The 26,800-nt window shown below is 39.5% G+C and overlaps 1 protein-coding gene across 3 annotated transcripts; it reads right to left on the bottom strand.

Annotated features, from left to right (window-relative positions):
• Positions 1-211: 211 nt before the first annotated feature.
• LOC309708316 (ribonuclease P protein subunit p25-like) lies at positions 212-26,800 on the bottom strand. Of its 3 annotated transcripts, none has more exons than XM_082536250.1 (2): positions 26,685-26,800; positions 212-4,886 (listed from the first exon to the last, which is right to left on the bottom strand). In XM_082536250.1, exon 2 carries the CDS (start codon positions 1,636-1,638, stop codon positions 808-810), a length of 831 nt encoding a protein of 276 aa, XP_082392376.1. In that variant the 5' UTR covers positions 1,639-4,886; positions 26,685-26,800; the 3' UTR covers positions 212-807. The 3 variants fall into 3 exon arrangements, with proteins under 3 accessions (XP_082392376.1, XP_082392378.1, XP_082392377.1); XM_082536252.1 differs by having other exon boundaries at positions 212-2,576; positions 26,685-26,696; XM_082536251.1 differs by lacking the exon at positions 26,685-26,800 and adding an exon at positions 10,958-11,034.

Below are 26,800 nucleotides of genomic sequence, written 5' to 3' on the forward strand. Positions count from 1 at the left end.
CAAATTTCACTGCTGTTATTCTTATCAAAAGAACAGCGCACTGTGATTTTCTGTTCAATCGCAGCTTTGCAAATTCAATGATGTTTGAGTAAGAAAGATGAAATACAAATGAAAAATCCCACTGAAAAAAAGCATTTATTTAATTTTGTTTTCATGAGATTTAATACTCAGACAAATAAAATGTGTATGCTGTGCATTTGTCATGTCACCAGTGGCTTTGGTTGTGTGTGTGTGTGTGTGTGTGTGTGTGTGTGTGTGTGTGTGTGTGTGTGTGTGTGTGTGTGTGTGTGCACATGTGCGTTTGCGTACGTGTGTGTGTCTACTCGGATCTACGTTTTATATTCCGAAAGGTTAAATTTAAAAGCATGGGGAAAATGGTTGCCGAGATGACTGTAGCATAAGGCAAACAAATGATTTTATCCACAGGTTGTTAATAGTTTACTGAAAGCAGTAACCTAGAACCTATGAAATTCATGGCTTTTGTTAGTGTGAAATAGGATGTAATATTTTTTTCTAGATGTCATATATTAGCATGGTAGCACACATCATCAAAGTTTTCTGGATGTGAGAGACCATGTTGGACGTACCACAAAAGACGTCCTGTAAATGCTGTATGTCCAGAGGCAGCCTGTTAGGTCCCAGTCAAACTGACCTCTGGAGGATGGAATTGGTAGTCAGTTCTTCTGAGAAAGCACTGTTCTGTCTGAGTGGATGTTCTGATTGTCTCAGCATTGTGCTTGAGTGGAGTGCAGTGCCAAATGAACGCCTCTGATTCAATCCTCTCCACTGTGACACCAGTTGGGCCAGTCAGTGAGGAGGAAGGACTGAGGCTCCTTCCCCTAAACACACTCTCTTACAGTCAGGGAAACTGGTGTATTGCAAAGGTCCAAGGGATCTCTTGGATGCTGTCGCAGGTTCGGTACCCTCTCTTTCTTCCCACAATGCACTGAGAGTCTCTGGAGGCTGGTAGCCTGGTTCCTGGGGATCCAGAGGATCTTTGGAAAGAAGGATGCTGATGGAGGGCACAGTCCTGTGCACTGTCATCTCGGATGTCCCTCCTTCAGTACTCTCCCACACTTCTTTTACAACCTTATACCGGAGTTTGGTCAGCTGGTGCAAACAGCCCACTTTTCGTTTCATGATCTCGGCACAGGTGATGGTCTTTGTGACGGCACGACCTGACCCGGTAAAAACCACTTGTCTGAGCCCACCACCACTTGAATTTACCCCACTTACTCCCTTCTCTCCTTGCATCCGTGCCATGGCAAATCCCATTAAATTGCGAATCTTGCTTCCTTCCTTAACGCGCATCTCCAACACCCCAGAAGATAGCCCTGGGAAGGGACAGGGACTGTCCTCCTCAGTTCGGCACACTTTTTTGAATCCTTCTTGCCCTAATTTGAGTGCAGGAGGAGGGACTGGGAGTGGTGCTGGTTTCACTGGCCTAGAAACATTATTAACCCCACCTGGCTGTCCAGCATTGTTATAGGCTTGGCTTTGATAAACAGGGCACATGCTTGAAGTTACCCCATTCTCCATTTGGATTGGTCTGTTCAACTCCAGTCCTGGGTGGGGCTTCACGCCATCTCTGCTCAGGTACTGGTTCTGGCCACTGACCACTCCACACGCCGTAAACATTTGTGCAGTCCTCAGTGATCCACCGTAATGTTAGTCCAGGCACACACTTTTCCCACAGCTTAACATAATTTTCTTATGCACGTGGCACTTCTCTTTCTCTCTCCAGTGAACAGCTGTAAAGTTTCAAGACTTCATATTACCTCCTCCTCAAGAGCGCTATCAAAAAATTATTTAATGCTCTCCAAGACAGAGCTGCAGAAACAAGATAAATGTGTTGCTGGTAAATTAAGAGCAGTGCTGGGACCTTTAAAGATGTTCTTTAAAGAGCATCTAAATTTCATACCACAGACTGTTTGGAAAGTGCTCTGAAGATGAATAAAAAATCAATATATAAAGCTAAGTTATACACTTTCTTTAATTTGTAAGTATTTTATACGGTGGGTTATTTTCTTCTTGAATAGCAGTAAAAAATAAAATAGAGTTCTCTGTTGATTCTTCAGCAAAACTTTTCTAAAGAGAACCTGAAAGCTCAAATTAGGACTCCACCTTTTCTTTAGCGATCCAATCCAGCGCTGTTAATTTTGATGTGCTGGTCGTGTCACGTTCAACTCAAAATTGACATCTGGGGATGTCCATCTCTTAAGTTCCACGTCCTGTTTTGGACCTCTGGATGTTTTACTCCAGCTTGAGTAGGTCTGTGTCTCCTCTCCGTGTTCTCATTTTGACATCCACTGTAGATGAGGCCAGGGTTACACAGATGTCTGCAACTGGGGTGTCGTCCCTAGAGTTCTGTCTTGTCTTCAGTGATGCTCTGGGAAGTGTGTTCTGTTCCCCACAAAGAGACATAAGGGACAGAAGCTGCCTCACAAATGCTCACAGGAGGAGTGTCTGTGTGGCTGAGGGGGAGCATGAGGGAAAGGGGAGACAGCCCTCTTAAAGGCACAGGTCTTTTCATCTTTTAGACGAACACCCTCCCCTCCACAACTGAAGCCTGCCATCTGAGGAAAAAGAGAAGGGAGACGGCTACTGTGTCCCTTTAAAACCTAGAATGCAGATCCCCGGCAACTTTGTCAATCTCTTTAGAGGACGTTCCAGTGTTCAATGTACATGACTGATTAAACCTGAGTTCTGAAATAGAGACTCAGTCAACCTTTAAAAATGCATTTTCAGCTTCGAAACAATGAATTAAATTAGCTCTGTTATAATTGAAAACATCCTTCAAATAGCTACTGAAAGTCAGCAGCATTAAATTGCACTGTACTTAGCCTTTATCCTATTAGATGTTTGTGACCATTACTATTTACATAATGCACCATTAATGGCTTCATTGCCGAGGCAATCAGGTCGTGCGGTAAGAATGCCTGTCTCTTAACGCATGGATTGTTATATTGTCGCAACCCTGGATAATCCTTGCGATCAAGGACACAAAGATCGCAAAATGCATAGAAGCATGACTTTTATCTTCAGAGTGCTGTATTAATGATAACTGTCTTCATTACTCTCTACTATATGTCGAGGTGAGGTGATGGACCCGACAGGTGAGGAAATAAGCATCTTAATGGGCTTTTTATCACCAGTGGAGGGCGCTGGCCTGCTCGCTTCCACTAAGTCGAGCCCAGACATCTGTAGTATAGCCCTGTTCAGCCCAGTCTACCGGTCGACAGGTGGATTTGTTTTCGTGTGTGACTGACAGATGAAAAAATAGGTGAAGACAGCCCACTGAGGCTGAACCTATGAGGCAGAGAGAGAGCCAGACAAGTCCTAACTACTTTCAGCTCAGTGTATTCCATGGTGCACAGTAGTACACAGGCAGTATAAACTCACTGCGACTCACACAGGCTTTATGGTGAGGCTAATTCACAATGGCATGTGTATTATATTAGATCCCTATGGTAATCAAGGAAAAAATAAGGAACAACCAACCCCCACCCCCTCACCACCACCTCCACTACCACCACCACACCCCCCAATCCAACTTCAAAGTATCTTCTATTACATGGATATGAATCGTCACTGAAGTATCAATAGTTTGATTGTATCCATGGAATTAGATTATTGACTTTAAAAAATCCCACAAGGTGGTAGAGCTGTTTATCTTTGTAACCATTCCAGACAATGCAGGAGGCACGGTAGCAAATATCTTTCTTGCCTTTTTTGTAACCTAAAAAAAAAAAAAAAGATGGGAGAAAGGGAAGACAGAGGGAGGAGGGAGGGTCTGTAGCGCTCACCACCAAAGTGATCATTCTGTTGTTTGGGAGAAATTACCCTCATCAGTCATACAGAGATGCACAGCTGCCTAAGGGGATCTGGTAATGTTACTGCATAATAAACTGTGTTTGTGTGTGTGCGCACATGTCCATGTTCAGTGAAAATGAGACGAGGCACGAAAGAAATGCAAGAGGGCATGGGGTAAAAGAAGTCTGATTTAACCACAGAGAGGTTAAAATTGATGATAAAAGCAGCTCTATAATCATCCCTCCTTACTACACGTTGTTGGCATATCATTTATTGCTTCTCAGTTTAGCTATAGGAACCCATTTTCTGGTGGGAATGTGATAGATTAAGCAACTCAGCTTCTGAGTAAAAAGGCAGGGTTCTGAGTAGTGTCTTCAGACACATATTAAAAACATTTTCGTCTCCATCGAAGAAAAAAAAACCCCTCTTCTCTGGATGCCTAAATAAAACCATCAGAGCTTTGCAAAAGTGTTGTGTATTGACCTTTTTGAGCAGAGCATTTTTCCTTTAAGTGGCTTCATTTAATGATGGGTAGAGGCGATGTTCATGCTTGGTCACTCACTCCTTCACACCTCCTCCACAGAGCTGGCCTCTGCCCCTGTAGCTCTCCAAGCACTTACTCCTCACTTTATGTGACCTTGGCTGGCATCTGTGACAGTCCAGGAATTCTCCCCTGCACTCTATCCTCCCTGTCTTCGTTTGAACAACCACCCTCAGCTTTTTCTCCTGACCAACAGAATTTAAGTAAAGATAAACAAAGACTGTGACAAATGGTAGTGATTCTCCCACTTTCTATGTACTTCAGGTGTCGAAGTCGGTTGCTGTTACAAATTGTAGGGCTGTCTCTTTGTTGTTTGTTACAGCACTGCAGAGTCTAGTTGTAGAGAAGCTTGTTGTGCTGTTGTCAGGGCTGCACATAAGCGCAGTGTCTCGCTGTGACAGCCGGTCGCTCACTTTACGTTAACCGCAAGTGTTTTCACGGTCATCAACCAATGGTGGCCTGGAGGCTGTCATTTCACTCTGTGTGGAGCTCGCCCGCGGCTTGGTTCTGCCCCACAAACTCACAGCCAGCCCTGGTGGGGGGACAGAGCAACACACACTCATGCATATGTACACACTTAAAGACAGACACACACCCACTGGATAGACACACACACACGCACACACATACACACACACAAAAACTATATGCTCAGCATAAGGCAGGCTGCTGGAGCAATTACAGAAACATGGCAGAACACGATGAAGCAGGCCCCACTATCAGAAGGGAAATAGAGTGAGTAGAGGAAAAATGATGATGCCATTAATAATAGGGAGGCACAGAGGCTCACAGGGAGGTGGGGGTGGATGACCCCGTCTGTGATTTCCCTATGACAGCACTTTGAGATGCAAATGGTTGTGTTTGTATTAGATTTTGGCCGTTTAAATGGGCATGTTTTTGTGTCAAAGAAAAAAAAAGAAGAGAAAAAAGTAAACTGGGATACTAAATGATGTTTGAAGTGATATTTTCCTTTCACTCATGCATCCATTATTTTTGTAAATGACAGATCACGCTTCCTTATTCTCTCTTTTTTCCTCTTTACACCTTGGTCTAAAGCTATTCATATGTACATTTCTTCTACTCCAGCCATCACTTTCCCCTTGGTACTGCAATGCAGATGTGTCTCACACAGTGGCAGAAAACTTCCACTGAAGACAGTTATGAAAGAGGAACATGAGAGACTGGAAGGAAGACCATGAAAAAGATAGAAACAGCGGTGGAAGGAACAGAAGTTTACATATATATATACTTATTGTCAAGTTTAGAAGCAAAGCATTAAAATATGAACATTTTAATGGAACTGGGTGGAGCTGAACCCTATTGCTCTATGCTTTTAGGTGTACTGTTGTTAGGGAAAAAGCAGGCATGGCAACATTTGATTTATGAGGCCTGTCTACAAAAAAGGGGTGTCTTCAGCTTCATCAACTAAACAGCATTGCAAAGCTATCATGTCACCAAATAAATGCAATTTAGATGCTTTTGAAATACCACCATGATATAAACAGCTGCCTTTTCCCCCCAACATTTAATGGAACTGGGTGGAGCTGAACCCTATTGCTCTATGCTTTTAGGTGTACTGTTGCCCACAGTTTGATTAACAGCATTGTCTCCAATTTAAATTGGCAACAGCAGTTGAAAATAGCATTTGTGTTTGGTACTTCTGTTTTGTGTGGCCTCTGGGTAAAAATTAATGGATTTCATGGAAAAAAAAAAGATCAATTACATCAAGAATTAATTGGCCATGTTGAAACAAATGCAAAACCCAAACAGATGCCTCAGAGGAAGTAGATTTTAATTTAGGATTCTTGTGCTGCTTACTGTATATATGTATACAAAACATTTGGAATGGGCGATGTATGAAGAATGGCACCTGAGTCGTCAACATCAGTACCAAAGATTGCTTGGGTTGATGATGTGTGGTGGTGTTTCTTTTTTGTCTAAAAATATGAACCGAAATGTTTCAACATGTGTACAAATTGTAATGTTTTCAGATTCATATAACCCCATATTAGTATCTATAGAATGTACAACAGTACAGCTGTAACTCAAGGTAAGTGAAAGATGCCTGTCCATGCTTGTATAACTCCTGTGCACGTATGTTAAAGTTTGTCTTTGAAAAGTAAAGTGAACATTTTCTAATCCTGATGGATTCAGTGAAAGAGCAGCCCAAAGGATTTAAGCCGACTGATGATAATTAATGGCCTGCTATAAGACCAAATGCTGCTTATCCATTAAAATCAAGACTCGCCAAATTTTATTTAATCAGTCGTATGTAGTATATTTATTGAAACTGCACTAGGATCTGTAAATTTAATTAATTTTATTAATTTACTTATTTTTATTATACAATTTTTTTGTGTGTTTCATGTTTTTTTTAGTGGTTTAGTGTTGAGGATATATTAAAGTTGAAGAGGACAGGCGTGAGTTTTTGAAATTATAACTGCAGTAGAAAGTGTCTGTGTGTCTTGTAGTAGTAGTAGTTTTGAAAAGACCAAATTCCAGTGTTGGCTATCAAAAGCATCATATTTCAAACTGTTGTTGAAGGACACAATAGCTGCTGAGATTTAAATCTGCTGGCTAGTTTCATTTATTATCCATTTTGAATTTCTCTTAGTGTCTCTGGCTTCTTTTAGTTAAATACAACTTCAAAAAAAAGAAATTATAATTCTAACCAATACATAACAGCACAGTGGTCTGTACAACAGTGTCATTGACAATCAAAGAACTGCAAAGTTCGGACATAACCTTGATTAAACAGTGTTACTGAATGGTATAAAAGATCTCCATGGGATGAATGTGTTGTGTTATTACCATTGATGACCAAGGTAGCCAAATTAAAATTACTTTTAAAAAGGACTTCATATTCTCATTTCTAGCTCTGTACTAGAATAGCGTCGTGAGATTCACCGAAAAAATAAAAAATAAACAGGCAAACAACAAAGCATGTTTTTCTTAAACTGGTCCTTAAGGCCCCCTCTCTAAAAACTTGCTTCCTTCTGACTGGCTGCCCCTCAGTTGGCTCAGTTGGGTTTTAAATAAGCACACCTAGCTTCTCTGTCAGAAGAGTCAAGCCAGTGCCAAGTGCCTGAAAACCTACATTCTGCCTGAAGGCCACCAGATGGCAATGGCTATGGTTGCAAAAAATACTTGTATTTATGGTGTTATGGAAGTCTATAGGAGAAACGCTTACTGTCTTGGCCTGTGTAAACATTTTCCTGCTGAGTTTATGGGCTCCGTCATTCAGTTCTGGTCATATTGAATGAAAACTGAAGTTTAGTTTTCAAATGTTGGTCATACCAAGTTTGAAAATTGAGGTATAAAACTGTGCACTCATTGGCTAATACGTTATCAGTAACTGGCCATGGAGTCACTGGCTAATAAGTGTGCAGTTGCACATTCAAACCCGCCCTTCCTCATCACATTAAGGTTTTGCAACCAAGATGGCAATGGCAGAAAAGCACAACTGCCTTCAGAAATTTGACTTTAGGAACCACTGGGTCCAAGTTTTCCAATAAGTTTTAAACATATTGGAAAGAAGAATGTAAACATGTACATTTTATTCATTATTTCTGAATATTCACCCAGTTGTCTTTGGAAATCAGTTTTATTTGTTGTAAAAACTCCCTGAAAGGCCTTCAGTTGATCCAAAATGGTGCAGCACGAGTATTGACCGAGCCTAGAAAGAGAGAGCATATTTCTCTTATACTGGCTGGTCTTCATTGGTTCCCTGTTAAATCCTGTTCCTCACATACAATTTCTTGAATAATCAGGCTAATCTTAAAGACCTTATAGTACCATATCACCCCATTAGGGCTCTTTGCTCTCACTCTGCAGGCTTACTTGTTGTTCCTAGAGTATTTAAAAGTAGAATGGGAGGGCGAGCCTCCAGTTTTCAGGCCACTCTTCACTATGTCTTTGTCCTGTCTTCATCCACTCACCCCCAACCGGTCACGGCAGATGCCGCGCCTCCCTCCCGGAGATTTCTTCCTGTTAAAAGGGAAGTTTTTCTTCCCACTGTTGGCGAAGTGCTTGCTCATAGGGGGTCATATGATTGTTAGGGTTTTCTCTGTTTTCTTTGTATTATAGTAGGGTCTTTACGTGACAACATAAGGCGCTTTGAGGCAACTGTTATTGTGATTTGGCACCACATAAATAAGACTGAATTGAATTGAATAAAATTTTGTGCTGTCTTGCATGTAGATCACATTTGCGATCTCCCGGAGATTTTTAAAGCTGTTCAATTTAGGGAAACATTGAACTTATTATTTGTAATTCTTGAAGTATTTCATGATGTGTTATTGCCGGTAGCAACAGTAATCATGGTTTCATATATTTCTGGACACATCTAATGTGGTTGGAACTACCACAAAGGCAGATTTAAGTACCTTGGCAGGTTTGCATATGTCTACTTGTCTATGGTGACACTGTACTAGTGAACTAGCATAATAACAAAATGCACTCAGTAGACATCAAAATGAAGGTAGTGTTTGATTTTGGTTGCAGTCTGAAGTCTCTTTAGTGTTGAGGCTGGTGTGAGACACGCTCCACCCTGGTTGAGTAGGTGTTCTTTCCTTATTCCTGCTTCTCATATTTGGTCATAATGACAAAAATTAATTTAAAAGAAAAATCAAGACTCTTATCATTTGTAGTCTGTAGATAATGATTTTTGTGATGAAGTTCTGGAAGGGCATCACTTTTTCAGCTCCTTTGGAATCATATGGATTTTCAATTTTTGCAGAAGACTGAGTGAAATGGGAAAAATAAGACAAAATTTTTGGGTTTTAATGAGCATGTTAAAATTTGATGTATCAAAAGGGGTATGCATCAGATTAAATGGAATGGTTTCCCCACTATTATGGGACTTGAGTACAGTCCTTAAGATGATTTTCAAATCTCATGAGAAAAATTAATGATGATAAACTTTGATAAAGTTTAAAGATAAAGATAAAACTCTACAGATAATTTTAATGACTTCTTATGGAAGTTGAAAACTATGCTTATTACTTTAAGTGCAGCCAAACCCTTTGGAAGCAAAAATCTCATAAAAGTCCTATAACAAATGATCAACAAGGTATTTCTTCAGCTACTCCTAACCACCACTGGTATGACTTATAGAACCACAAACAGGCTACTGCCACAGTTCTTAAGCATATAAATTAAGAATGGGCTGAAATGAAAGCTGTCATGCTAGCTTAACATGCGTTCTGTCTTCAGACTTGCATGACTCTCTAAACTTAGCACCACTTGTAATCTAGCTGAGATTGAAACCACCCACTCTCTCTCTCTGGCAGCAAAACCGAGCTGTAAATCCACATCAGCAGCAGAGGTAGTGGAGTGTAGGATGAGATAACTGATAGCAAGTGATGTCTGTGTTCATCGTTCTTCTTAAACTTCACTCAGTTGTTTCATGCCAGCACATAGAAAAAATCCTGGATTCAGATATGTTGTTAATATTTAAACTTCAGATTTGTTTCGTCATTAAGATCATATTATTATTACTTAAACAGTGTTTTTGCACATTGCAGACTTTTGTCATTTCATACACATTCAATTTTAACTAAAACATTTTCTTGGTGATGCAGATCTTCTGTTAATTTTCTAGAGTTGTTTTTAACTGCCATCACCAAAAGACATTTCAGATTACAGAAACTGTAATCAGGCTTCTATTATACATGCATTTTCTTCTTTTCTTTTTCAAAACTTTTTGATTTAATCAGATGTACAAAATAACTTAATGTGCCACAGGTTTTTATGTTTAAATAAATTTTCTGTTTACAAATAATCTGAGAAGTGCTGCTTGGAAACCGTTTAGAAAATTGCAGGAAAACAAAAAGTCAGCTTATCAAATCAAACAAATCATCTGTCTGTTGCAGCTCAACTTTAAGTACTCATATCATAGTACAGCAACATTTTAAGTGCCGAAGAGGGAAAACAAGCTCTGAAAGTGCATAACCAATGTAGCTAGCTAGGTACATGGAATTTCAATAGATGATTATTAAAGTGCTTAAAAGTTGCCTGTACTCACTTTCAAACAATACTTGGCAGCAACTGGATAAATCAATCATAGTATTTGGTATTGATTTTAACTTACCTGTACACTCTCTTGGTCATTGCATTAAAAATCAGGAATTAAAACTATGGGAGGGATTTGAATTCTGGGATCATATTCCTACCCAACCCTAACTAGTCCTATTGCTTCTAACTGGGAACATTTTAATAGTATGAAGGTTTAAAAAAAAATTATTTAAAACGAGGTGAGAATCTTTTTTGACAGATTTTTGTGGACAAACCAGCTTTGACTTTATTACTGACTGGCCCAAACTGAAAGTGACACAGCTTGAAGCCTGGCAAGGTGGATTTTTTCATGATCACAATCATGAAAATACTGTTTCACAAGAATCCAGAGGCCTTGTGAGTGTTTGATAATTATCAAACACTTGTATATAAATGTAGCTCCGTGAAGGTTGTAATGGTCTGTGTTCTAGAGGAAAACCGTATTAGTCTTCAGTGGTGTTGATGTGTTGTATGGAGGGTTGCTTTTGTTTTTTCCTGCGCTGACATCCTAGTATTTACAGCTTTGCCTATTTCTTAAATGACACTAACCATTTTATTGAAGAGTTTTATATCGTCTTCTTTAGAGTCCCAAGCCAGCCTTTAAACAACCCTCCAGTGGCTCAGTGGCATCTGTACAACAAAATGAGACAAAGTAGACTGTGGATCCTTGTTCCCCCTAGTCTCTCATAAACACCTTCCTGTCACTGAGTTTCCAGATGGCCACGCTTCTTTGTATCTCACAGTTCATAGCGCTAAACTTCCTAGTGCAGACATTTGCATCGGGTCACTGCTCACTCTGACACACTAGAGGAAGAAAAGCACTATTCCTACCAGCATGCCTCCCTGGAAATGCCTTCATGGCACATGGTTGTTTTTTGTTATTTTTATTTTTGGCTTGTTGCAACCATGTGCATTCCTTAAGGGTATTGTTACACATATGGGGTTGGTGATCAAGAGGTATAACTTTTTGGACAAGTGACCTCCTTAACAGACTTGGTTTAGATTTCGTGGCTGGTGGCTGGCTGTTAGGAAACAGAGCAGTGAACTTTAAAAAATCTGTTCACAGGTCTACACCAGCTTTATTCTGTATTTAATTGCGTCGCAGAGCAATCACTCTCTGCCCTACAAATCCTTGGTAAAGCTGTGCTTTACAATAGAGCCATAATTGCAGGAGTTTAATTGCCTGCCAATGTTCTGCTCCCACTGCCTGCTTACATTGAAGAGCCCAATAATTAGAAACAGGGAGAAATTAGGTGGCAATTTTGTCTTGGCAATTATCATAATGCAAAAGAAGTGCCATTAGTATTGTTAGCCCCACAGTACATAATCCTTTGACACTGTCAAGTCCCTCTCTTAGCTGCTGGGTACAACAACTCTTGATTTCCCCGTAGCCTTTGCACTTCCTCAGTCACTACTTTAGTCATCAGCTATCCAGGCCAGGCAGTCAGTCTAGCAGACTGAACACATCCACGCCTGGAGTGCTGGGGGGGATTAGAAGCTACAGCATTAGCAGTCTGTTTCCTTTAAAGGTATATAAATTGGATGTTAATCCTCTTCCACCATGTCAACCATAAAATTGTGTTTTATGTAACAGAAAAATTAACACAGTTGACATTTGTACCAAACTGACATTTCGTTTTGTTTCACTTGATTTTTTCACTTGAAGTTCTGCACCTGATAGTTTTAGCAAACGGGCAATAGCAAGGGAATATAAGACGTGAATAATAGCTCCTCTAAAATCAAAACTCAGATTATTTTTTAAGATTTGCATAAGAACTATGATTTTGTTTCTTTGAAATGTATTTGAACAACTCACTATAATATAGTACAATAGAACACATTTCAAAATAAAGGTGGACTAATAACATTTAGTTATTAGTCCCCCCCCACCCCCCATGAATTTTCAAAAGTCATTTTGAAAACTTTACTTGATATTGTAAAACCAAAGCAGTAAAAAAAATGAACTTACTCTAATGCAATTACTTTCTTTTCTGTGTGGCATGCACTAGAGTTTGATTAAGACATTGGCCCAAAGCCCCAAGTATGTTGTACTAAATAAAAGAGGGGTTTATTAGTGTCATGGAAAGGACAGTACACCTGCACAGATGAAGGAAGAATGGAGGTACTGATCTCTTTGCCAGCAATTATATATAATATATACATATACAAATATATATTATATTTTATAATATATATTATATATTATATACAAATGCAGCTTTGGAACACCCTTGTACTACTTCTACATGTCTGGTACTGAAAGAACTTCGTTCCAAAAGTTATTCCTTGTTTGTTGTCGTAATGATGGTGGTAGAGAGCATTATGTTTGTGTTTTCACACTCACTTCAAGTGATCTTTCCAACTAAAGAGCAAGTCAGTTGAATTATTGTTTATTTTATTTACTTTGCACATTTAATGAGTCAATTTCGTTACATCAAGGCTTATTTTTCCACATCATGAGTTTTATTTTTTCTACTATGGAAGTAACAAATTAAAATCATCCTCAAAATCATTCTTAAATTATATTTGCCTAATTGGACCCTTGTTGGTGTTGAATATATATTTGGTGTCACAAAGAAGCAAGCAGCAAAGCAAGGTGGAGAGGATCAGAAAGACGTGAGCCAAATCTAAAGGGACTCTAGTAAAATAGTCCTTTAAATACCACTTGATGTGTCTTGGAGTCAGTGGAGGTATAAATAAATAAATAAATAAAAATAGTGTCTCATGATTTCTTTTAAAAATCATTACAGCTCTCTATAAACCGGATGGGGTAAAACACACAAGGAGCCTTTGGCTCATTGTCCACTTCCTGCTGTGACAAAACAAATTTCCCACGTGTGGGACTAATAAAGGTTATCTTATCTTATCTTATTTACAGTAACCACTATGTTTGTAATTGAGTAGGCAACACACTGAAACATGTAATAATTAGAATCAGTGTTCATAATGCAATAGCAGCAATAAAATGTGCCAGAGATGCAAAATTAGGGCTTTCAAAGCAAACTGTTTCCCTGTGACTGGATATATTTGGCTAGCTTCTCCTGTCTAGCAATAGCATCTGTGTACTAAGATGTACAGTCTTATTGAAACTTTTTTTTTTTAAATCTATCCTTTCTCTAGGCCAGAAAATGATTTTCGGAAATAAAATAAAATAATGTCAAATATTGACAAAGTGAATAATTAAACATCATCATTTGTTATATAAAAAATATGTGATAACAACAAGAACCTTCCATTAAATTTTGACATAAAAATTCAGCCTAAATTTGAACCCAACATTATATTTGTGTCGTTGGGTGTCTTCTGCGATAACTGTGTTGTATGAGGCAGTTTAGTAGCAGGGTGTTATCGCTGCGTGGAAAACAAGAGGTACTAATACACGCCTGAATAATGAAGAGAAAATTACTTTGGGAATCAGGAAGTCCTTCACCATTAATGTTGAACAACTCTCAGTGGCTCTCAAGCAATCAAGCAATGGGATTTACAAAAGATTTTAATTTGGATGCATTATCCAAACTCCTTACAGACCAAAAGGCAGGCAATTGCTTTGACAAAAGATATGCATTGATAAGTTTGAAGGTCAACAAGCTGCTGCGGTGGAGATATCAGCAGCTGGTCTGTACAACTCGCAGTCAGTTGCTGTAAAATGCAATACACACTTAACGTATATGCACACATTAGAGGGTGACCAGGTGGTTAAACACCACTAAAGAGTATACAATTAGCCTTCTTCAGTTCTCATCAAAGTTTACGATGAGTGAAATGCTGCTTTTTCATCACATATCTGAAACTCACATGAAGCACAGCTTACAATATCCAAATGCTGGAAAGGAGAGCAGCTAATGAGTCCCCATGTAGAGAATAAAAGGGGGATTAATGAACAACGCAGTTTGGTGTGAAGAGACTAGGCACCCCTCACCCAAACCCTTTACAGTGTATGCATATACTAGGTGAGAATATTCCGAGGCTTTCACACGTTGCTTCAGTATTGAATGGTCTGTGCCTCGCTTGGAGGAGCATTCTGCTGATGGAATCAAAACCCCTTTCACAGATTCAAATGAGGTGCACTCAGCTGTGATTGGTATTGGAAAAGCATTTGTCGGAACAGAGGCTCACAGAAGGCTTCTTAAATACAAGGCAATCACAGTGTCTAACGCAGAGACGAGGCGAGAGGTGTGCCCGGACTGCAGAGTGGAAAACAGGACAAAGGATTATGATGGTAATAAGCAGTAAACCAAAACAAAGTCATCCCCTGATCCCTAATTCTCTCTCCCTGTCGCTCCCTGTCTGTCTATCTCCCTCACACCTAAATCCGCTAACATACTCTCTCCCTTCTTCTTTCCCTGCCTCGCACTCACCACATATTGACAAGGCCCATTTTTTTCACTGTGTCTGAGCTACAATTTAAAACTCATTTCTCATTATTTGCGGTAAATCCCTACACACACACAATTTCTAATCTGTCGAGGCCGTGATGGCTGTGCGCAGAAGCACAGGCTCTTTTGCAGATGCCTGACTGTACACCTATACGCGATGTCAACTCTTGCACACCCGGCTGGGCCTTATTTCATTACAGGCGTCAGCAAATGTGCATGCCGTCAACTGTGAACTTTTGTGCTAATGTCTTTTTTTGCCCTGCTTTAGCTGAGCTCGTGGTGTACACATTGAAGGCATCTTTAAATCCCAGTGACAATGTGCAAGTGCAAATTAGAAACTATTTCTTGCTCGCAAGTTTTAAAAGATGTGACAGAGCAGTGATCTAGAATCTGAAAGCCTGGGACACAAAGGATAAAAAAGAGGTGGATGTGTTCGGGTAGCTGGGTTGGGAGAGGTTTTACAAACCTCTAATTTGGCCTTGTTAATGAAAGGTTGTCAGGGCTATACTGTATCCCAAAGTGGCTCCCCTCCTGCTTTTCTTCATACCTTTGACGGACATTGGAAGGTTGTGTGTGTGTGTGTGTGTTTTGTGTGTACGTGCATGAAGACGAAACTGAGAGAGGCAGGGGATAGAAGGAGCCATTATTATGCCTGCAACAACAGGGGCTGGCAGCAGAGAAAAGAGAAGAAAAGAGAGGAGAAGATTGTGTTTGGAATTGTCCAAGTGTGGCAGTAGTGGTCCTCAGTCACTTTATCAGTGCCACAGCAGCACGTTTTCCTCCCATCTCTCTGCTCAGCGACTACTCTTCCACCCTCTTAGAGCAGGAAAAACACTCGCTCTCTCACCACGGATAGTGCAGCACAATAACCAACCTTTTCTTCCCCCACCTACCCTGCTCACGCTATCTCTTCACTCAACATCGCTCTTTGTCTAAATGCTTTTTTTTCTTTTTCCATTGCTCAGCCCCATCATATTTGTAGAAGTGCAGAGTACTGAAAAATTGCCACACTTCACTTCGTCTGCACATTCTATTTCTATCTGTTCACTTAACATCAGGGTTAGGGTGTAAATACCGCACCGTGTCTGGTTACTTGGAGGATTTCTTAGAAAGGGTTTAGGGATTTTACACACAATATAAAACTCTAGAATTTTATCTGGAAAACAGATTACGGTTTTGGGATGCTGCATCTGTCAAAAACTAAATTGTCTGACCAGCAGCGTTCTTCATCGTAACACTTCTTGATGTATGCTCAATCATCCAGGTAAGTAAATCTCCAAAAGTTGATTCTATTCATCTGGACGCAGCATTTTCAGTGGGAGAAACATTTCGTCACTCATCCAAGTGACTTCTTCAGTCTCAGCTGACTGCAGGTTTCCCCAATCTTATAAACAGAACATTTGCATATAGACTGAAACCAGCCCACTGAAGGAACTGGCCTGGGAGGTTCATCGTAACACGTTTGACTAATTGCTTTGCCTAAGAAGTTGTTGTTTTCTGTCAGTCTTTTCCTATCTGGACCTACTTGCCAACAAACAAGACAGCAATTGCAAACCAACTTCCTTCAGCACGGTGCCTTTTCTGTATTAGTTCTATATTTATTGAATTCGTTTAGCTGTTAATGATCATTTAAGTCACCACTGCCATGTGCTAATGTTTTTGATAAATTCAGAAAACCTCAATATCAACACCAGCTTTGTAGGGCAAAGTCAGTAAAGAATGAAATCCTAGTTTCTAATGTGTAGAAAATATGCTTAGCTTATCCACAAAAGAACAGAAGTGTAATGCTTGGGAACGCACATCAGATTATTAGAAAAAAGAAAATTCTAAAGGGGCTCACTTTTGATATTCGCTCTTCAATTAAGTGTTTTACTGTTAGATCAAATGAACCTTATAATCATATCAACACTGCATGTCTTAGGCATCTTTTAATTCAGACACCTCATTGTCACTTCATGTTTCTACGCTATAGCAGTGCTTGCATTATTATATATTGTGAGTAAATACTACTAACAGAAAAATATCAACATGCATATATAAATAAATGAATAAAGACCTCTGTATACACAGAATTTAAGACGCTAAAGAGATTTTCAGTGCCAATCAGCATTCAACAGTTCAGTCATAAATTATTGAATTTGTAGTACTATTTTTTTAGTACTATTAAGACTAAATACCAAATATCAAACAATTTTAACCAAGAAGCAGCCTGGTGGAGTCCATAATCACTATGATGCACCAATCCCACACTTAAATAGGATTTTAATCCTGTGATTCTTCATTGCTGTGAAATTCTTTTATAATATTACAGCCTTTGTGCTGGAATGAAACAGCAGAGCAATCTGCAGTTTTTGAGGGTTAAAGTTATACATCTTGCAGGGGATGCGAATGTAACGGTTCAAATATCTTGGATATTTGTGCTGACGTGTGGGTACGTGTAAGGTTTATAAGGTTGTGACTGTTTCCACAATCAAGTCTTCATTTTCCTGGGAGGTTTCATAACCCCAGGAAAATGAAGACTTGATTGAATGGTGTTGATGGTGTCATTATTCTATAGCCACTACACTGTGAAGTCAGCGTTTTCTTCGTCATAAATTCAAGTGAGAAAAAAAATGCATGTTGGCAGAAACAAGTGAGAAATATTATTTTTAAAACTTGTATTTATGATTAAATTGCAGTTATTGGCATAATGATTATGTTTAGAGGCATACTTTGCCTAGTCAAAGACCTATTTTGGCAAGATAAGAAACAAACAACCTGGTGGGAGGAAAAAAAAGGAAGTGACAGGTTTTTTTCCCCCAACACGCCATAGATGTTTGGACAAACACAAACAAATTATTCTCTAATCTCTGGATCACACATGAAAAGATGGGTGCTCTTTCTTTGTACTTTCTGAACACTGAAATACTCAAGAAACTTCAGAGTCTGAAGAATGATTTTATGGCCGTCATCAAAAGGTCACTTTAGAAAAAGAGAGACCAGCATACAGAACAGATAGGTGTGCTCATGTTATGGGAAAACGAGGACAAAGTCATTGCTGGCCAGAGAAAATATTCATCTTTGTTGGTTAGTATTGTGGTGCTGCTACTGCAGACATCTGCTAGTTTAGGTCATATAGAAATGTAGTGTATTTGTTAGCTTCAGATTTTTCTCCAAACAGTTTCAATGATATTTACTCATTAGCCAATCACCAATTCATACGAATTCACAAAGCAGAATGACTTTGAAAAGTGTGCAGTTTGACACATTATTCCAAATGTGACCCCAGAGATGTGTTGTTGGCCTAAAAGTGAGATTTGATCCCACCATATATATTTGTTTAATATGAAGTAGCAGCTATAGGAGTAGGCGATAGCAGCTGATTTGTATTGATAGTGCGATAAGCTATGGACCTTTTAGTATGGAATCAGATTTCTTTGTATATTTGTTTTTGTATGAAACAATTAAATCTAAAATAGCTGTTTTCCTCTGTTTCCAGTGTCCCTGCTAAGCTAACCTGCTAGTCACTGTAGCTTTGTATTGAAACAACAGCTATGAGAATGTAGTCAATTATATTAAAAGACCAGTTTAGTTAAAAATGTTCACAATAGGTATCCTGTGGGTTGTTTCTGCAAACATGTAGCACTTTTAACACTGCAAACGCTTAAATGCAAATGCAGGTAAGTTGCGGGTTTGAAAGTGTAAACGTGCAGAACTACTTGTAAAAATCTACCAAGCCACAGTAACTAGTTTGTCATTATTGCACACAGAGGCACACCAAAACAAACTAAACTGAGAGTGTGATAAGCTTCAGTGGATAATTGATCAGGTTGAAATTACTAATGGATTTCTGCAGAACTTTCCCCAGAAAATCTATTGTGCTTCAGGTCATCTATTGGGAATCATAGAGGTATGTAATACAGTGAAATGGCCACAGAACACAGCGCTAATAATTTGTTTACACTTCAACCCCATTCTTTCGATTTTCATTCACGGCACGAACCACCTGACAAGTACCACCTTCAGGGACTTTAGTTAGTTTAAAAAGCAGCACAGACACTACAAAAGGAACAATAAAACAAAACTTGTTATACTATTATATATTATACTTCATGTTAATGTGTACTGCATTTATTGATGGTTGTTTGTTTTATTGTTAGTATATAGTTTAAATGTAAATCTGAAATTTACTGTGCATGCATATACATATACCTTTACATCTGTTTTAGGGTCTACATATATCCACGATTTCATGTTTTTTGCATGAGTATCAGTAGTTGCAGTAGTAACGGAATGCTAATAATAAAAGTAGCAAGATAAAATAAGTATCCTTTATTTATCCTATCCTGGCAAGGAAGGGTTAGCAGGTGTGCGTGTGTGCATGCATTACTATCATATAATGATGTCACAAAAAAATGCTGTTTTTCAAATTAATACTTTGATCCTTCTTAGCACTGAGCAATGTATATTTGTAACATATGAAAAATATATCCTCTTTATAACTGAAAATAATGATTTGTGTATTTGTATTTGTTTTTAAACCAGTGAGGTGCGCAAAAAATGTTTTAGTAAGAAACAAACAAAGCATTAGTTTTGAAAGCAGCAAAATACACTGCTGTGGCCAACTATATATATATATATATATATATATATATATATATATATATATATATATATATATATATATATATATATATATATATATATATATATATATATATATATATATATATATATATATACACACATACACATATACACACACACACACACATATGTATGTATGTATGTATTTTATAAAAACATGAAGATACAGTCATCTGCTAATTTTTATATGTTAAATTATACACAGTAGTCAATCTTTTTTTTTTTTTTTGATAAAACCATCCCACCAATTATAATTAATTCACAATAAACTTGACGTTGAACTCTGTGTGTGTTTGTGTGTCTGTCACAGGCAAATTTTATATCTCTGCACACTTTACCTTCTTAGGTTCACCTACACCTTCTTTCATCCACAAGCAAGCCGGTGTGTATTTATGTGCTTGTGTGTGTGTGTGTGTGTGTGTGTGTATCTCGTTGCAGCTCTGTCTGTCTGCCTTTAAAGAGGCTGTGAATGATCTTATTTAGTGTGTACTGATTGCTGCTTTAACCTGGCGGCCACGCTGGCTGCTGCTGCATTAATAATCACGGGGAGCCAGGAGAGCTGGCGAGGCCCGCACCTTGTTCACCGCTCGCTCTCTTGCTATCTCCACGGTACCAAGGAAAAAGCCAGCAAACAGCAGGGGAAGTGTGGCGGAAAATTACAGTCTTCACATGCCAGCCAGGAAGGCTGCTGCTACTGCTCGGTGGGGGCCAGTGCTGTGTGAAGAAGACAGAGGAATTGGGAGGACGTTTTAGTCTATAATGCCTGTGTGGAGGCAGAGGGTTGGTTTGTGTGTGTCTGTGTGTGTGATTGTGTGTTCCTATACTTTTGTCTGCGCTTGAAGAACTTTTAGCATCTCATCTCGAGGGGACTGGTTTAGAATCATGTCTTTTCTTTCTGGTTTGAATTAAAATATGGATTCAAAATTTAGCAAGTGCATATGAGCATATGCATTTTCCAGCACATTATTATGTCTCTTCCATATTTATAAATTGATTTTATATGCTCTACTTTCTTCCAGCAATACAGAGATGTGCATGTTAGATGAACTGAAAACTGAAAATTGGCTGATGGTGTGAATGTGAGCATTTCTCAAAGACAGGTCCAGGATTGCTTATTCATGTTCTGGGACGAGCTCCAAATGACACAACCCTGTCCAGGGTAAACTCGGGAAAAGCACAGGTGAATGTTTTAATTGTTGGTTTGTGTTCGCGCTATTCAATATGTGGTGTTTGAAAGTGAGCAAGCAGGAAAGAAACACAGAAAAGCAGAGCATGGGAACACAACAGTCGACCATCAGATCTCCTTTATGTCAATATTAACTGAATGGGTTGAAACTGCTGCCCTTTTTATGTGTGGCCAACAAATTTCTCTTTCAGTCCAGTCCAGACGACATTTTGATTGGTTGTGTGAAGATTAAAGCTTCGCACTCTCTGCCAGGGAGAACAGTATAATTGATATTTCAGCTCTGGGCAAACTTGCTCTCGCAGGCCAGTGGCTGTTTCAGCAGAAAATTAATGTTAGCACAGCTCGGCGGCAGAACCGTCGGCATGTTTCAGGAAATATACTCTGAGTTGGGTCTCTCTGGTCCACTGGTTTCTGCTGCAAGTCTCAGTGCAAGTGTATAAAATGAACATCCTGTGCTAGGAAAGTGGGTGTTGGCTTTGCACACACCGACACACACACTCGCACACATAGACACGCACAAGATTATTGCAAACTAAAAATTTGTGCTAATGGTAACACTATGGGGGTTGGATACTATATTTCGTGTAATGACAGTTAAACACCTAGAAATGCTTCTTTCATGAGACTCACTTTCGCCCTTGATATTATGATGCCAAAATGTTGCCATAAATTTCAAGAAGTCAAGCACACTTCAGAAAAAAATGCTGCGAGAGCGTGAGTACAGTTTGATCGGTCCTAATGCTTCTCAATGCTATCAACATGCTCAACAATGAGGAGAATCTCTTGTCTACTTCATTAGCACATGTATCATTCCGCTGGTGTGAAGAACATAAAAATTGACCTAGCATGAAACAACGCTGGAGTCATTGTACCGATAGCACCCGCATGGTGCACTTGTCCTGAATGGGCCATTTAAGTGGACACAGGGGATTAGGCAGATGATGGCAGCCAAGGTCCTCATACTGGTGCAGTGTGACTCGGACCACATTAGCACAACATTAGTCTCATTTCCATTCTGATGGCGTGTGCTTCCACACAACAGTGGAGAGTGCGACCAAAATCATTGTGACCCTCACGCTCCAGCCTTTCATTTCCTGTCGCCATTCAAACCATCCTTATCTCTCTCTCTCTCTCTCTCTTTCTGTTCTCTCGCTTTCATTTTTGCCCTTTCTTTGCTGTTTCCTTTTTTTCTGTCCTTGCCCCTGCACACCCCAGTCTCTCCCCTCCATTTCCTCTTTTTCTTTCTTTCCTTCTTGTTCCACATCAGCGCCTGGGTGAAGCTTCTCCTCGTCACGCTTGGCCGCACTCCCCTTAATTACCATGTATTCTTCTTTAGCTAATAAAAAACGCTGATGAAACTGATTACATGGCAGCAGGGCTTTGTGTGGTGTTGGATTTAGTCACGAATGGAGAGTGAGAGGAAGAATAGAGCAGGAAAAATATATTAAAGGACAGAAACACAAGGGTAAAGAAAATTCTAGACAAAGGAGTTTAGTGAGATGCGGAGAGAAGGATGACTAAAGAAGGAGAAATAGGACTGGCGGATGAAAACAAGAAAAAAAAAATAGCAACGGTTTGGGCAGTAACCCGTTTGTTGTCTTTGTTGTTGTTTGGGTCAGAGATGCTTTAAGCCCTAAGGGAACTTCCTCATCTTATCACAGAGAGCAGACGGCTGGCACATCTTTCTCATTACTAGCCTCTCAGTTATAGATTACTCCTGCCTTACTCCTCTCCCCAGCCACAGGCAGTCTCTGTTACAGTCTACAGAGCCATGCTTGCACCAAGCATAGTTTGAACTCCTGAATATAGACTTTGCCTTTTTCATTTCCCTTTCATGAGAATTAAGTCACTCTCTCTGTCCATGTAATTGTAGTTTGAACTAAAACCAACTGTGGCATGGAGAAGAAAATGAATTAGGGATTCTTGTTTGATTGAAAAGCCTTCTAAGAGGAGTTGAGTAGCTGGGATATGATACACTCTTTCTGTTTGCTTTATATTGCATTCCTGCTCAGCTGGATGGAGTAGTGCTTGTTGAGTTTCACACTCAGTGTGTTAACACTTGATTGTAAGACTTTTAGTTATAGAAGTAAAACTGATGTGAACATTTTGTTTGTCATGTCAGTTAAGATACAGAGAATTTGGTAGATATCATTTATGAGCATGAAAACCTTTGTTTTACACATTTAAAGAGTTGTGTTTCAATATTGTGAGGCTGACTGTTACAGTAAATTTATCTCTTATGTTAAAAATGAATGCAAACATATAGACACTTCCTGGGAAACTTCTGAGAAGTACATTATTCTGAGTGAATGGTAATAGGTGACTTTTTGTAATTATCTTTGTGAGAGAGAAAAACTCGGATTTTCCTAGTCAACAAGTTAGAACGTAAACTAAGACCTCTGTGCCTACCAAAAGTGCAATTTTCTGTATTACTATCTATGCCCATTAGCAACAGAATAGTGCTACACAACAGCTGTTGATGCACACAGATGCTTCGGAACAAGCTGTGCCATTACTGGTTTGTTGTCCTATTTCATGACCCCTTTTCAATAAATACGGAAGCCTGGTGAGCCATTCTCCACATTTACATGTTAATGTTTGCAATTTGTAAACATAAATTGAAAATGTCAGAAGCTCAATAGCTAAATGGAGATAAGTAAACACATTATTTAAACACTGTGGCCACTTAAAGTCGGACACCCATTCCATACAAAAGGAAAAAAAATTATCGGGAGGAAAGGGATGAGGAGGAGGAGGTGGAAGAAGACAAAGAGGAATAAGAAAGCGAAAAAGAGGGCAGGGGTGCTTTAATTCGCACAGCACGTACTTGCCGAGGGGGTGAGACGATTAGGTTTGTGATGAGAGGCAGCAGTGTGACGGAGAGGGCATGGGGGGTGTCAGGATGAGCGAGGATGAGGGAGATGAGAAAGAGAGAACTACTATCTCGCCGTGCTTTTAAAATCCCACACACACATTTACACAAGTACACATTTATATGTAATAAGTGATACGTACACAGGCAGTTACATCTACTTCTGCACTTATAATGTACCCATATGCACATAATGTCAGCCCTGTTTATCAGTTTCTGTGTCTCCCTTTCACAAACACACATACATGCACAAAGACAGTGGAGTGAGAGAGTCAGTGCAGTCAGCCCTGGTTCTCCTCACTGCACACACATTCATCACTCAGTCGCAGTCCTGACAGAACCCTCTGCCCCACAGGCCACGGGTCCACACATACACACAAGCATACACACACCTTTACACCTACATACAATCACAGACAAAAGAGGTAGAATGAAGAGACACCAGTGGTACCATGAAGTCCTAAAACTGCCCACAGGCTTCGACTTGCTTATAAACATGCTTACTGTGTTCTGCTCCTTTGGTACAGTGCAGTAGTGCTGTCACCTCGGTGAATGTACGGTATGACAAACTTTTGTAACTATCAAATAGAGGTGCTGAAAAGTTTGTGCTTATTGACATTTTGCTGAAGTGGTTAGGCACATAATTACACTAAGGTATCCGGTTGTTCAGTCTGACGTCACTAGCCGTGTCTGGGTCTAAACTCCGCTGCAGGTCCATATATCAAACGATCACTGTGGCATTACTGAGAGTTGAAAAACTGTCTAAAGTCTTTCATCTTTAATAAAATGATCAGCGTTCTGCTCTACCAGGTGTAACAATTGAGTTTAACATCCAGGCATCCATGAAAACGGAATTTATGACATTTAACGGAGTTAGAAGTTAGCAGGGAGTTAGCTCGCTAGCTTCTATCTAAATACAATATAGCATGTCCTGACTGCGGGGTTTTGGAAACAAATTAAAACGTACAGCTTTCTTATCACTTCCAGCATAAATGAAGACAGAAAACTAAACAGCAGTGACGTTTGTAGGGTTACTGAAGTTGGGCTAGCTGGTATATAATGATGTGCTACGTGACCGCTAGCGACATAGCTATGTTAGCATAATATAAACAAGCTAACTTTTTTTTCCACTCGATAAAAGTTAACGTGAGTGTTCTCGGTGGTCAGAAACAAATGTAATCGCATGGCAGGATGCTGTAAAAGGACCAAACTTCAGCCAGGAGAACAACTGAGATAATCCATCCACAATACGAGGTTAGTCATTCATATACTGCTGCATGGGCTGGGCTGTAGTTACATCCTAAGGTTTTAAAAACTGAGCTTAAATAAATGATTAGCGGTAATAAAAGCCGAGGGAGGTCAACAGGGATCACTGACTGTTTTAGGAGCTTTTTGAGATCAAATAGAAGAAAATACATAACATTAAACATGTTAACAACACAAAAGCCATATTAAACGCAGACTACTTTAGACCCGGAAGTAGGATTCGTCGCGTCATCACTGAACAACCGGATAGTGGGTGCAGTATAGTATTTAGAGGTATGGTTCTGTTCATTTGATTAGTGTGACTCACTTTCCTCATTTGGAATTTTACTTTTAGTGACATCCACAATTTCCCAAACAATTTTCCAGTTTGTCTACAGCTGCCCATTCATAACTGTATCACCTTGGGGGGGGGGTCATTTTTTAGTATTAAGCTTATGGATGTCAAATATGGTCTATTAAAAGGGGCTGTTCTGTGTTTGTTATTGTGTGTTTTGATAATAGTTGTGTTCTGTTAACCTTAATCTTTAGTGAAGTTGTGATGTGAGAAACATGGATTGCTATTTCTCATACAATTCTGAATGGATTAAAAAATGTGAATAATATATATATATATATATATATTAGGGGTGCAACGATACACAAAATTCACGGTTCGGTTCGGTTCGATACTTTGGTGTCACGGTTCGATATTTTTTCGATACAAAAAAATGTTCATGCCTTTTTAATTTGTCATTTATTAAAATTATAAATATATATTTTAACTCAAAAGTACAGTTTTTAAATTTAACCCTAACCCTTGTGCGTGTTTTTTATTTGACAACGAATGCGCACCTGCGGACCACTTATGTGCAGCCCTGGTTATTTAGCTCGTCATATTGCAGCCACAGAAATTCTTTTGTCCATGAAACCATAAAGCTGCACTTTCTTTTTGCCTTATAGTCTGATTTGTCATAACTTCTCCGTTTTGTGGTAAGCTTTTCTTTGGCTGTCACTTCTTCACCCTGACCTGTCTTATTTGGCTCAGCAGAACTAAAATATATATCGTGCTGCTTTTACACACGCACTCACATAAGCTCAGCGATTCTCTGCGCGATCAACCTCTCACATGTTTAAGCTTGCTGCGGGAGATTTCACTTGTCATGTTTGCATAGTAAGCTAACGATTAATAAGACGATGTCAGAGGAATTGGTGCACAAATTATCATCACTCACAGATCAGTGCTGTCGCTCTCTATACACAGTTAGCACGATTGCAAAGTGAAAGCAAAAAAACAAGCGCAAATTCAAACGTGATTTCAATATGTCACATATTGACAGTGGCTCACCGATGCCAATGACATAATTACCCAGCTATATTTCTGAAAGAATGCAAAAGCATTGACATATATTTTTCCTTCCTACAATAGCCCGACGGGCAGGGCAGAGATAGATTTTGGTAGCCCGACTGAAAAAAATCGCTAGCCCCAGGACGTCGGGCTAACGATATTGCAAGCCCTGTATCTGATTGAGGAATCACTCATCTTTGGAAAAGAGAGTTTATTACAGAGAAATGTCTCTTTCCAAAATAAAAGCTATACTATCCGCTTCTTCTGGGCTATATTCTCAGCAGCATAAGGAGAATCATGTGCTAACAGCTGTCTAAATGACTCGGCTAAAGTTAGTAGCATGCTTGTTGTTTTTGTCTTTGCACTAGGATGATGTCGGCGTAAATGTGCAGTCATATTCGTTGTGTTCCCACTAGTGCTTTCAGGTTGATCTCGTTGAAATGACCTTAACGCCACAACACGGCAAATCTCCGTTAACGAGCTACCGCCGATCGCCCCGTGCATGGGGCTAGACGGCCAACACGTTAACGAGCTAACTGCGCTAACACACTAGTTCCCACCCATGTAATTGAGCATTGCGTGGCACATCCAACATACTGTTTTACTTTAGTTCATGACTCGCTTACCTTCAGGGTCATACGTCACATGAAAACCAAAATAATTCCAAACGCCAGATCTGAATGTTGCAAGGAGAGCTTAACTTCTGTCTTGCTAGCTTGCCCTGCGGCTCTTCCTTCTGACT

Source organism: Aulonocara stuartgranti, assembly GCF_965226115.1.
Source record: "Aulonocara stuartgranti genome assembly, chromosome: 1".
In the NCBI taxonomy this organism is placed as follows: Eukaryota; Metazoa; Chordata; class Actinopteri; order Cichliformes; family Cichlidae; genus Aulonocara; species Aulonocara stuartgranti.